This window comes from Gymnoscopelus braueri (assembly GCF_963280865.1).
Source record: "Gymnoscopelus braueri genome assembly, chromosome: 19".
Lineage (NCBI taxonomy): Eukaryota > Metazoa > Chordata > Actinopteri > Myctophiformes > Myctophidae > Gymnoscopelus > Gymnoscopelus braueri.
In genome coordinates, this window is record NC_137621.1 from 26,047,821 (window position 1) to 26,062,431 (window position 14,611).

Sequence of the window (14,611 nt, forward strand, 5' to 3'; positions counted from 1 at the left end):
TCCAAGCATCTTAGTGGCTTCTCCCAAGCTATATAATGAGACCCCCCCCCCCCCACCCCAATCAGGACTGCAGACTCGCTCCCCATTTTCTGCCGCAGTCCGAAAACTCACCTCTTGGGACTCCATCTCATCTCCTAGCACTACTCGTTATTGCCCCCCCTCCCTCTTTTTTTTGGGTTGATAGATACTAGTTTACTGTTTGCTTGATCACGAATGCTTAGAATGTTATTTACATGCCATGTTGTGTATACAGATGCTATAGGTTTGATTTTTACTTGTTATCCTAGTTAGCTTGTTCCGTTTTTCGAGTTTGCACTCTACTTAGGTGACCACTGACCTGTCATTTGTTATAGGTTTCATTTACTCTGATCTTGCACTTACTCTGAATCAAGTCACTGTGGAAAAGAGTGTCAGCTAAATGCCTACAGTAAATTGTAAATTGGGTACTCCTTCCAAATTATGTACAGTTTAAAATAAATGCTAGAACACAGATGAAAGACTTCCATGGATACACAATTTTCCGGGTTTTCTTTCCAGAAATGATCATATTGATTAATGCAAATCTGCATTTGTTTTGGGGGGTTGTGGGGGCAGCAAATGAGATTCTCTGCCAGTGCTGAACTCAGATTCAACTCTGTGCAGCCAATTAGTGCGGAGAAACACTTCTGTGTTTTTTAAATTAGTTCATCAGAAACAACATGGCAAAGGTTTTTGAGGTGTGATTAATTGCCTTGCACCAACTCAATGTCTATGTGTATCATACTTACCCATTCTTGAGAATTGGGACAAACTATGTCCTACCAAAACATTTCAAATTATTATTTATTAACACACAAATAAAATAAAAAAAAGATTGGTGAAAATATATTCTTAAAGTTATACAGTGCAGGTCCACAAATAACGATTTTTAGCAGCCTCTGCTGGTCATTACCGTCACTGCAGGCCGTTTGTTTATTCCTCTGTTACCCAGAATTCCATTTGTTTTCACCGGAAGACGGAAGCGTTTCAAAAAGCGTTCTTTTAATTGTTTTATACGATCTGTGGATCGTTTCTCTTAGCCAGTGGAGCTTTAGTTACCGTGAGCTGTGTTTAATTTTTCTGTTGTTTTTTGACCTTCAAATCATACAATCTCTTAAAATCAGCGTGAGTTTCCCTTTTGTTATTAGCGCGGTAGTTCCTGGCCAAACAGGAAACCTGTGCGGTAGTTCCTGGCCAAACAGGAAACCGGTGCATTTCCTCCGGATGACGTCATTTTTTCGGGAAAGGCTCACCGAGCCACCTTTTCAATAGAAAGTATAATAGAAAAGGCTTTCGGGGGTGAAATTCATGGAGTGGGTGTTGTGAAACATTTGCCACTCACAAAAGATATACAATTTAACTTTAGTTTTGTTGAAAAAGTGACCTAGTATTACTTTAAAGCATTTATATATATGAATTACATAAGATTTATAAAATATTTTGGTCTGGTTTCCTTTTTTCTTTTCTTTTTTTTACATCTAAACGTGCACTCTGCCAGAAAACACCCTTGTCTAAGACAAAGGATTCACAACTTCAAACATTCTTTTCGTGTTTTTGTTAAAAGCATTACAAATCTAACCATGTGTATTGATAACAAAGAATGTCCTTTTGCCATTTTAAATGTGTTTTTTTGTAATAGGTTTTGTCCTTTAAAGTTGTGTCCAAGATTGCTGTCAACTCAATCAGATTTCTACAAAAACATAATTTAATCAGGCATAAACAGGTTTAGCTATATTCTAAGGTCCACTGTCTCACTTCCCGGTTAAAAACAAGGCGGTGAAGCTGTGAAAGCTCTGATAAGCTTTTAATTTTTTGATAAATGCACTAAATAATGTTACTATCTAGTGTGTCCCAACCATAACATGTCAACTCCGTCAGGCCTTCTAAAAAAATAAAAAAAATAAGAAAAAGTCTAATTCTATTAGCATTAATAGAACCTAAGCAACTTTGAAAAATTAATTGTCAACTCACTACGACTGTGCTGTGGAATGAAAAAAACATAACATTTTGTCAACTCTGTCAGACTCTGTCAGATGTCAACTCCGTCAGATATGCCATCTGGAGTTGACATCTAAAAAAAAACTGTGGGAGGTTGGCCCATTACATGGTTTAATAGTCAACACTGTGATATTTTAAAATATATTTTCCCTGCATAATAGAAGAATATATAATTCTCAAGAATGGGTGCTGGCGATTCATTGAAGGAAGTTTGTAGGCTGGTAATCTGTTCTTTTTGGCAAGCAACACCATTGTACTATGGAGTATAAATTAGTCTTTATGTTTTGCAATATATTAACGGGGTCTTCCTCGTGAAAAAGCATCAAAAGCGCATGTGTGTGTGTGTGTGTGTTTCTTTTTAATATACTTTATTGTAATTATACAGTTTACAAAGTATGCATGGTTACATAATATGGTCATAAACATTTCAATACATGATAATATACATTAATAAATATTTCAGTACAATTTTTTTTTCTTTTTTTTCTTTTTCTCACAATGTCAGTAAGTGCCATGGCTTCAGTTTTTTTTCTCTGGAGTCAATTGCTCTTTGTCTTTTTAGTTCAGTTTTGATCTGTTTAAAGACCACATCTCCAGAGATAGACTCCTGGTGTAACACCATGGCACATCTCGTTTTCCATAGCTGGTTGACTACAGTGACCACCACATTCCAATGGAAATCTTGTGTGTGTGTTGCATTAGCATGACTTGCAATGTAATACATTTCTGGTGATGTGAATGTTCTATAATATAACTGCAAAGGCCCCCCAAAAATCCAACATGATGCGTGCGCCATGCGCACATCATTTACTTGATTTCAGATTTCTTCTCTTAACTCATTCACTGCCAGAACTTTTTTTTTTTGCGTTTGCCCACTGCCAGAAATGTTTCAATTTAAAAAAAAAGTACTCAGGAGCCAAGATACAAAATGTTTAAGTTTTAAGTTAACAAGGAAGTGGATTGGAGTCTAGATCTTCAACAAATCATATCTCCTTGGTCTTTAGGTTAAAAATTAAATAAATAAATAAGAGAAAAAAAAAAAAGAAAAAAAAAAAAAGATTTTTTTTTTTTTTGAAAAAATTAAAAGTCGTTTTAGTCGTTCTTGGCAGTGGGGGCTTAAAGGACAAAAGTCGTTTTAGTCGTTCTAGGCAGTGAATGAGTTAAGACCCACGTTCATCCCCGCTAGAAGCAACACACATCAACTAACCAACTATCTATTAACTTGATTACTTGATACAAACTAAACCAAATGTGAGATTAGAGCTATCCTGAAATGCTTGATTTCAGTCAAGTTTATAATGATATAACCAATTTATTCCTACCCCCTGTGACTTTCTTGTTCATCATAGCACAGTGATTGACTCCTGACACTTGTCCCTCTGTCTGTCTCTCCTGTCAGGAGTTCAGGGCCTTTGAGCTGCTGAGAAGTGGGCTGGACCGCTCCAAGTACCTGCTGGTGAAGGAAGCCAAAATAATCGCCATGACCTGTACACATGCCGCTTTAAAACGCCATGATCTGGTGGAGCTTGGATTCAAGGTGAGTTTCTCTATTTTGACTCCCATGCATGCACACTTTAAATATGCAGTAAGTAGTATTCTTTTTGTTAAGATAAGTGTTAAATAGCTCTATATTCTGATACTAATCATAGTGTTTGTTCATGTAACTACCGCGACAGGATAAACAAGTGAAATTGAAAGTGATGACACAAAGAAATTAGCAAAACTGGAACAATGAAGCTGATAAATGGACACACTCGCATGATTGGATGAAATTTGCAACCCACCTGAAAATGTATTTTCTGTTTATTAAAGAGCTGGCGAGACTCCTGATACTGAACACACTATAGAAAGTATTACTGTCAGAATATAGAGCTTTAACCCATTTTGGGCGGGAACCCCTATTTTTAACTATACCTTACAGGACGGGAACCCCTTTTGGGGTTCCTGTTGCTATGTACAGTATATAGCAACATACATTTGTTGTAATTGTTGAATAAATATTTGAAGTTTTTCAGAAAACTTAGGTCAGGATTTAGAAGGCGTTTTTAGAATCGGCCTCAGGTCTAAATGGGTTCACAAAAGACTTATTGTTTTAGCCAAAATATATCACTTACACTATCTTTTAACATATACTTTAAGAACCTAGCTCATCCTTTTTTTCAGTTTTCAGTCATGTAGTATTTTTTGTTGACCTGCTTTTGTTTTCATCAGTATGACAACATCCTGATGGAAGAAGCAGCTCAGATCCTGGAGATAGAGACCTTCATCCCTCTACTGCTGCAGGTGAACAGCACCTTTAATATTTATTTTTGTCCCCACACAAATTACAACCTGAAATTTACGTATTAAGGCTGGGCACCCAAAATGCTACATTTCTATCTACTCATTATCTACTGCCTTCATGCCAATTGAAACACAAATGCTTTCTTCAGCAGTGACCTCTACTACCTACTGTACCTCACTCTTGCTGTTTTGTTGGCATAGATGGTGTCAATCTGACAACAGCAGGTGTTCCAATCCAGTTGAACTTTCTGTTCTGTTTCCTGGATATAATATTAAAGCCCTTTCTGTCTGTTTTTAGCTCAGCTAGTAATTTCGAGTGGTTAATGTTCAGACTTTCAAAAAGATTAAAAAAACAAAACAAAAATATGTCCTGAGAAATTGTCTTGTGGGCTTCACCCCTTCGATTGTTGGCTAAACCAACCTAGCCTGGGGGACCAGACGAATCTGCGAGTGCAAAAAAAAAATGCCCTCTGCGATTTGGGTCTGGCACCGCTCCATAGAGAATCCATTTCCTGCTCCAGAAGACGTGGGTGACCAATCAGGGCCCAGTATTCGAATATGGGAGACTGTAATTGGTAGTTGGTTGTAGGTCTAACCAATTGCGTCGAGGGCCATTGTTTTGATCCCGCCCCTTGGGGAAAAAAACGTCCTCATGGAAGCACCAGACTCATATCCACGCAGTGATATAGTCTGGCTACGCCAGGCTAAAACCAACCAACAGTAAACTGGATGTGGACAAGGGTTTTGGCTTGTCTCCTAGCAACATGAAAGCTCTTAGATGAAACCACCTATACAGAGTAATGGGCCTTGTGTTTGAAGCTTGTACCTAATTGTCTGAGATGGCACTAATGTCTATTTACAGACAAGACCATTGGACACAGCAGCCTGTCCCGACTACCTTGTCCTCTGGACTCCATCTTTCTTTCCTTCCAGGAGCGACAGTCAGAGCTGTGTACTAAGAACATCATAACGCAACATGTTATTCCCCCTCCCTCTTATTGAACCCTTTATCAGTGATTGAATCACTGCCAGAGTTATGAACATTGACATATCAGGTTTGTCTGGGGTCAAGCTTCAATTAAACCTTGTCTAATTAGTAGCAGCAGCGGAGAGCAGTCATGAGTGAAATACTGTACAGTGTATTCATGCTTCACTGCTTCCTGTAACACTAGGCACAGCTCATGATACAGCTTAGCGTGCAACCCTCGGGTCCACAGTATGATAATGTCATATTGCAGGAAATGAAGTTAAATTTTAAACACAGCTGCCTTGTTGGCCTGGGAGTTTGTTGCGGGGAGTCGGGGACCCGACCAGATGGTGTGTGTAAAGGCCATTCAAGCAACCAGGTTAGACCTTAAGTCAGAGAGCTCATACTACATTTAGTACATCTCTATGATGAATAATAGCTTATTTTTTTCTTTTTCTTTTAACAAACTTGGCTACTTAAAATATTTTTAGCCGCTCTAATCCATTTTGCTCAGGTGTACCTGCTGCAGCCCTCTCTGCAGCCATCCTGCACTCTGAGTTTACACAGCGGTTCACAGCCTGATTAGCATGATAAAAAAGACACAGGCTGAAAGGAAGGGGAGGTGGCAGCATGAAAAACAGATGTTATGTGAAGCCTCTCGTTGGCAGGCGAAAGGTGTTTAAAATGCAAGGCAGTAAGAATGTTCTTCCTGCCTGTTAAAACCACCCAAGCAGTGAAGCTGAGAGCGAATAACAAGTGAGGGGAGGGTAGGCCGACAATGAAAAGGACGAGGTTGGAAACGAACGTTAATTACAGTAGGGGTATGACAAATCAACATTGTCCTTAACATTTAACTCCCTGTTTTCTAAAGGCTTAAGCGTTTAACCGCTAAGGGGAAAATACGTCCACACTGGCATGGCATGTTGTAGTCAGGTTCTAAGAATGCCAATAGTTTGTTCAAGCCGACATCTTCACAGATTTCTTGGTTTTTAGCACTTCCATTTTCTCTTTAAATGTGTCCATTAGACTCATGTGGTATTAGAAATGAGGAGGAGCCCATCAGTGCAGCTGGATCCACATGATATGCATGTGCTCTCACCCTGATCCAACATTCTGATTATTAATTATTCTTGATCTAAGCTAATTCCAGACCTACAGAAGATTAATCCTGAGGTTGTTTAACTCGTTCCTGTACTTAATGTAACCCCTCGCCTTTCCCCTCCACTGTAACTCACTCATTCACTGCATAGAACCCAGAGGATGGCTACAGCAGGCTGAAGCGCTGGATCATGATTGGAGACCACCACCAACTGCCCCCTGTAATCAAGAATATGGCCTTCCAGAAGTACTCCAACATGGAGCAGTCCCTTTTCACTCGATTCGTACGGCTGGGGGTGCCTCCAGTCGACCTGGACGCCCAGGGCAGAGCCCGTGCAAGGTGTGTCACATTGGCTTAACATTGAACAAGAATGTCAAGAGTTTGGACAGCAGAGAGAATTGATGATTATTTAAATTATGTTACAAAAATGTATGGAGGCAGATAATTAGAGGTATTACTCACCATAACAGCAATGATGTTCTGCAGAAAGAGCTACACACACTACTGTATCTAACCTCTCAGTACCATTAGATAAGTAACTGCTAATGCACATGGGCACAGTGGTAATTCTTTGACTAATAGACCATAGCTATGGAATGAATCCTTAATTAACTGTATTGCATAAGTAATGGTCATCCTAGATTGTTTTCTTCTGCTGCTCTATGTATATCTTATTGTTGCCTTTTATTATGATGTCCATTACCTAACACTGCAGGGACAGTGAGCATTCTTTAGGTCCAGCAAACAAAACATACAGTATAATGTAAAATGTCTAAATTAGCATTCCGGAAACAAACCAAAAGGTCAAACGACCTTAATGTTTTTTATATATTTTTTTATTTATCATCCATCTATTTTAGATACACAGTATTTTATAGTTCATTTCTACAATTGGTTGACAACATTAATGTTAATATTCTAATAATTATAGATTGAATAAATAAAAAAACACTGAATACTTCAATACTGCCAATCAAGTAATTTAAGCCCTTTACGCACAGTATAAATATTACCTGAGTTTGTTAAAACAGAAAACACAGAATATTACATTCTATTTCATTCCTTCTGATCGCCATATTGATCGTGCGCACGACCGCACGTGTGTAGGTCGAGATTTGAATACCAACAATGTCACTCGTAACCTGGGTGACATAAGCTACGTCATATAGGTACCATACACCCAACGAACCTTCCCTTTCATCTTTTCTCCTCACAGAGTGAGGAGTATTAGCATTAGCTATCCGTCTGTGCTGGGAGTCTCATCCTTGACTACTGATCTAAAATGGTCTAAAAATGCTATTTGCCTGATATATTTGTCAAGCTCTAATATATTGTATAGTGTGTAAATATTTAGATATTATGTTTCTTAATGCGCCAACCTTGCCAAGAAAAAGAGCACAAATTTGCCATGTACTGTAAGGTGGTTTTGATGGTAGAAGTAATAATGTTTTCATCTCTCTCCCATCAGCCTGTGCAACCTGTATAACTGGCGCTATAAGCAGCTGGGGAACCTGCCCCATGTCCAGCTTCTGCCACAGTTTCAAGTGCCCAACCCAGGCCTGACCTTTGACTTCCAGCTCGTCAATGTGGAGGACTTCAATGGGGTTGGAGAATCTGAGCCCAACCCTTACTTCTACCAGGTCAATAATACACACACACACACACACACACACACACACACACACACACACACACACACACAGACACTTAAAGTATCATTTATAATTTTGGCATTTGGCAGATGCTCTTATCCAGAGTGACAAAATGCAAGATGGTAAATGCAAACCCTAGTCAACCAATGACAGGATAAATGGTAAATATAGTGCAAAGAAAATAAATGAGTTCTACAAAAGTAAAGGATACCAGGTCAACATCAAATCTAGCACCTGTATAAAAACTGCTATCTACACTGTAAATAACATACTTAGCGTATGTGGAGAAGCAAACAGAATATCATCATCATCATCTTTAGGTCTCTTGCTCGGTGGCGGGGGCGACGCCATGCGTAGAGCCAATCTGTACGTCGTACATAGCATACCCCTGTATATGAACTAGAAAAGTGTGCTCCTCAGAGCACAGGTCTCCGCCAGGATGGGCTGCCTACCCAGGGCCCGCAAACTTTGGAAGGCAGTCATAGCCAATTGGAATGGGATCAAAAAAATCGGACACATAGGTCTTGATCCCAGATATAATGTGTTTGGGTGAGTTTGGGACAAAATCTGTAGGAGTAGTAGCAAAAAGTGTTTTTTTGGGGGGCTTTTCTGCCTTTATTGATGGAAAGAGGGAGAGAGAGACGGGGAGAGACACACAGCAAAGGTCGTCGGGAACAGGACTCGAACCCGCGACGCGCTGTCAGGCTACATTAGAGCCTAATCCGGTCCACAAAAAGTGTGTTTTGAAGAAAACACGAAATGGTGGAAAATCTTTTCAGGTGGAAATTGGTGGGGCTTAATTGGGGATTTGTTCCAAGTAATCCAGGGAAAGTTTTAGGCCAAAATGTGAGGAGACCTGTTACAGTGCCACCTTGAGGCTAATTAGAAAAAGGGAGTGTGCATGCAAAGTTTCAGAGATTAGCTGTTCACAGGCACACTACCGGACACACAGACAAATAGATAGGAGTGAGTAATCAATGGCCTGTGCTAGGGATTGAAGTAGATTCTTGAGACATCCGTTCTCAGACTGCGGAGGAAAATGGGAAGTGAATATGCGTGCACGCACGCACACACAGATACTTTCTTCTGCCAGGTCAATAGTCCATACTCTTATAGACAGTCTACCTACACAGTACACACAACATTACCTGAAATCACAGCACATCACAGCACTTTCAACATTGTGTGTGTCTGTGTGTCTATGCACACGAGGGTTGGGTACCAAGCTGTTAAGGATACTGACGACATTACAACAGTACCAAACGTTTTATAATATCAATAATATTGAATAGATAATTTGTGTAAATCATAGGTGTGTGAAAACTAAAAAAATCTAAATGTTCTAATTAATGACGATGTTGAAATAGGTGTGTGTGTGTGTGTGTGTGTGTGTGTGTGTGTGTGTACACTATTACTGTTACCGTGCTAACATTTTGACTGGGACCAGTGCCAACCCAAACCACGACGTTGCACGTGGGCATGATGATGAAGCTGCTTATTGTTCTTAAATGCAAACCATGTGTGTCTCTCGAGGCACTAAGTCACATGAAACTCTTTCTCCATTTGCCTGTTGCCATTTTCAGGCACCTCAAGGGAACTGGCCACATCACTCAAACGCTCACCCTGACATACACTTTCTAAGGAATCAGGGGGAGTAAATTGGACACTAGAGAAGCAATGTGTCTAGTGCATGGTGAATGCCTGTCACAGCTGTACAAACACTGCTCTGACCCCCACCATGGACATACACACACATTATACACTCCACACACACACTCATTCTCTTACTCCTTCATTGAGCACCAGCAACCAAGTGACAGCCAGCAGCAATCTATCCCTTCCCTGTTTGGCTCATTTGCTAAAGCACATTTTAAGTCAAGTCTTGCCCCACTATGGCACATTGCGGCTTGCGGGTGCCTCCCCATGGATCTCAAATGGCTCGTAAAAAGACGAAAATGTTTCCCTTAATCCACCTCCCCTATAGTTAGAAAATTGCTTTCCTCGGGGGCAGGGGTTGTTATGTTCCATTCTGTGTGCCTGCTGCATTGTAAACAGCATTAAATCACGCATTATAAATTGCATATAGGAGCAATTGGTGTGGTGGATTAGATTAGACGGGTTTCTTGGAGAAATTTGATTATACTGTAGATGAGCCTCTATAGTATGTAGGTCTGAATCGCTCTTTCTCACTCACTCTCTCTCTCTACACATACATACACACTCACCACTGTATATAGTAGTTTAGCGCCAACCCCAGATGAGGCTTGGCCTGGCCTTGTTGCTATGGTTACCAAGTGCTCTAGGGTGCCAGGCCATTAGATCACATTTATGCTAAACTCAAATGAGACGAGCACAACTGGAAGGTGCCAACTAGTATTGGGAAATAAATATATATATCGAATATTTGTCTAATTTTGGGGGAAAATGTGCATTCAATTGTACAAAATATATATTCGATTAGTGGCCGTGGCTACCAGGCAATGTTTTATAAAGTGAATTCTGTGCGTGCTGACGGTCTTCAGCGCCGAACATCAGAGGTCAGGGATTAAGTGGTTAATCCCACATGTTTGAAACAATTCCGCATGATGGTGACATCAATGTCGTAGCCTTTGTATTGTCATTCCAGCCTTTTTCAACCAGCATGGATGCTGGACTGTCCATGCTCGAGCATTCCGTCACTTTACAAGCTGTATTTATTATGACGCTCGCCTCGCGCTGCTAAAACACTAACAGGATTACTGTACCTGTCCAGTAGGTTACAATACACAAGTCTTTATTTCATGTTTGAGAGCATTGTTGTAACCCAGGCAAAAATAATCGGTCACTCTAGTCTGTAATACTTTTTAAATTCTGCAATTTTTTAAGGCTACAATTCAAGAGACATCAGCTTGTACAATGTTCTTACTCATCTGTGTGACTGTGTGCCCTCACACACGAGCATGCACACACACACACACACACACACACACACACACACACACGCATAATTGCATATAACATGGTTCTCTCCCGTGTCTTTCTTTTATAAACTGCAGTGTGACTCTCTTCATGTCCCTCCTTCTCATGTATTTGCATGCAGAATTAAGTATACAGCTTCCCTCAGAGCCAACCGTAACCTTAAGAGCACAAATCTGAGGCATTCCATTAGCGGTGGGACGATATATCGATATCGCGATATATCGCGATACTTCCTCCTGCGATAAATAATCGTAATAATCATTTTCCTTTTTTTCCCCCGTTTGTGATACGTTGTTTTTCCGACTCTGTATTTGTGTGATGATGATTTTGAACTGTTTGGTGCTATTTTATGTGTTTATGAATTGAATACAAGGATTATCATGATATATCGTTGGTGAAATTTCATGCAATATATCGCGATATCGCAATATATCGAATATCATGATATTATTGTTATCGAGGGCCTAATATCGCCACAGATATCGTATCGTGAGATACCCATATCGTCCCACCCCTACATTCCATGCTCTGACGGAACATTTCTGTTGGTATGCAGTAACAGAGTGGCGGTGATCCTCATTGTTATTGATTATGCTCAATACCTCCCAGGCCAGCTAATAGAGGGGCAGAGGTACAAAGGCCGCCTAGGGTTTTGAAGTTTTGACTCTGATGTGGCTGGATCGAGAACTATGACCCAAGGCCCATGAATTATTTCAAAAGCACAAATGAGAGGCTGCGGTCTCTGCTTAATTGAAACTGAGTGAATAATGCATACTGTTGGCCTTTTTTTAATTATTTGTGGTCGTGTTTGGAGGGCAGATCACCCTGCAGGGTCAGGAGGCTTTGGTTAAAAAGAAAAGAAAAAAGATAAAGAGGTTGGTGTGTGTACGAGTGTGTTTAGAGTGGTGTTTTTTCCATCCTATTTGATTGCAACTTAGATGAAAAATGTTCGTTTGTTATTCAAACGTGGTCATCTATTGAAGGGCAAAACATTTCCTGTTTTAGCCCAGAGCTCTGGATGGGTCACAGGCGGGGCTGAACTAGCCAGTGGTGGACAGTAACTAAGTACATTTACTTGAATACTGTACTTAAGTACATTTGTTGTTGTTTTTTATTATTTTTATTTTTCCAACAGTGCAATGCTTTGTGAGCTTTTAGATCTGCTATATTTTCACTATTTTGTTTTTAAAACTTCTGGGAAATTATTTTTCTTTTCTTTTTGTTTAGAAATGTTCTACATTTAAAGACAGCAATGCATTGATATTAAAAATAAAATGTACTTCATAATTCATTAATTTGTAGTTTTGAATACTGGAGTATATACTTTGTCCACCACTGGAACTAGCCTACTTGTCATGCTTGTGTATGCTTGGGAACTAATTAAATCATATTTTATTGTCTAGTCATGTTCTATTTCAGATGAATAACATCATGTCAGTTTACGTTTCAATTATTGGGTGCCGCTATGACAAAGATCTTTGTTTAGAATGGAAAGAATAGGCAGTGATCCAAACTGATTACATTTTGATTAAATTCAACTTTGCTAATTAAAATGTAAATTGGATTATAGGGGTAACATAATAGCGTTCTGCCAGAGGACTGAATGATGAAACTTGTTTTTAAAATCCAACAATTTGTCACACCCCAAAAGGTGATTATCTTCTTTTTTTAAATTAATATCTAATTCAATACAAAAAAATGCCCCATTTTCTCCTTTGCTTTGCTTTTATGCAGGGAACGAAGGACAGGACATTATGTCCTAAATGATAGCTGGGTAGTGCTATTGTTGTGCTTTGTGTAAGGTAATTAATTCCAACCCAAATCAGATGGCTACTCATGCATGAATGAGAGAGGGCTTTCGTCTGGCTGAGAAGTCAGACAGTGAGTGACAGAGCTTGTGTCTGTCTGTCTGTCTGTCTAAGAGCACGCTTGTGTGTGTCTGTAAGGTAGGAAGAGACAACGAGAGGGGGGTGGTGTTCGAAAGGAATTAGGCAACCAGAGGTGTGCAGTCAAGAGTGACTCGTATATTTGAGTGATTGTCTGCTATGTAGTATGTGATTCTCTAAACTGAGCTGTGCATTGCTCATATAGTTAAGAGACAGGTGACAGGGTCCCTGTTACAGATGTAGAAATGTACAACGTTACTGCTGACCGTTTTCCAAAGCATACTGTCAATTTTTAAAGAAGACATTAGATTCCGTTCATTTCAGTACAGTATGCAAATCAACTTCCATTCAGATACTGTAAACTTTGCTTTGCTTGAAAATGACGTAAACTCTACTAGAGGGGGCACAGGGGTAAATTACCTGTACATCGCTGCAGAGTCTAGGGGTTTAGAACCACCACAATGCATCCGGCTTTGCCAAGTGTCTTTACAAACACAACTGGCCGTGTTCAGGGAGCACAGGCGAGGAGGGCGACCTTTGTAGCTGCGCTACATAGTGGCTGGGGTATGCGCTGGGGTAGCGCCTGTCAGCAGGAGTCTGATTGAGGCGCTACATCTTCCCGATGGGGGCTTCTCACTGGCAGGCAGTGTTGGGCATGTTACTTTAGTTAGTAACAAACTGCTACTCAAAGAGTAACTTAGTTACTGCATTGTGAAAGTAACCAATACTATTGCATAATTGGTTTGTTTGTTTCAATATTAATTTATGCATTTTGCATCGCTGCAGCGCTTACATGGAGTAAATTTTGTTTTAGTAAGATTGCCCACTGAACGTTTCTACCATCTTCCTCTGTCCCCCTGTATAGAACCTGGGTGAGGCGGAGTACTCTGTGGCTCTGTTCATGTACATGCGTCTGCTGGGTTACCCTGCTGACCGCATCAGCATCCTCACCACTTACAACGGACAGAAGCACCTGATCAGAGATGTCATCAACCAGCGCTGTGCCGGGAACCCCTTCTTCGGACAGCCCAATAAGGTGAGGACAAGTTGTTTCTGGACAGCAACACACCAAAGCAACTGTCTGATTAAAAAAATATATTTTAAAAATCTACGTGTATCTGTATACATTATTGCCTCGGAAACGGTTCCCAAAACGAACCCATATATTTCCTTTTTCATGTGATCTTTAATGCTGTTCCTGCATGAGGTACTCATATGACAGGTATAGACCCACTCCCCTTAGCACAGTGAAATAAAACCGACCACACACACACACACACAGAGCCCTGGCACCTCCTGAGAGTCAAACATTTGCTCTCGTCTCTGTCAGTAAGGTATCTCAACTCCCACCAGACGTGTTCTTACTTCATACAGTATGTATGTTGCATAAAGGCTGGTGTAGTTAACATACTGTATGCACAACACACAAACACTGGCTCTTTACACCTCCAGATGTCATCTACAATCACTTGGCCTTACCAACCAACTCGCTATGTCATCCATCTGTCAAGAGAGACGTTAACAGCTCTCAATTCTCACAGGAGCCTTGCCTTGTATCTAACTTTAAATTACCACCTGCATGCGCCGCACACACACACACACACACACACATTCCTCTTTGGTCTTCTTCCTATACCATGTAACACCTACAGGCCTGTACAGCAGTAAGCCTGTACTTTGACAGGAACAATGCACTCAAATCACCAACTGCCCAACCTGCTTGGGGGAGGGGGGGGGGGGGGGGCGGGGG

At 40.4% G+C, this 14,611-nt stretch overlaps 1 protein-coding gene across 2 annotated transcripts in view; it reads left to right on the top strand.

Moving 5' to 3' along the window:
* Window positions 1-14,611, top strand: part of aqr (aquarius intron-binding spliceosomal factor) — an 87,680-nt gene that overhangs the window by 59,665 nt on the left and 13,404 nt on the right. For both annotated transcript variants that reach the window (XM_080413267.1, XM_080413268.1), the window contains exons 28-32: window positions 3,416-3,553; window positions 4,228-4,299; window positions 6,517-6,704; window positions 7,834-8,005; window positions 13,727-13,897. In XM_080413267.1, coding sequence (XP_080269393.1) covers window positions 3,416-3,553; window positions 4,228-4,299; window positions 6,517-6,704; window positions 7,834-8,005; window positions 13,727-13,897 — 741 coding nt within the window. The remainder of the gene's footprint in view (window positions 1-3,415; window positions 3,554-4,227; window positions 4,300-6,516; window positions 6,705-7,833; window positions 8,006-13,726; window positions 13,898-14,611) is intronic.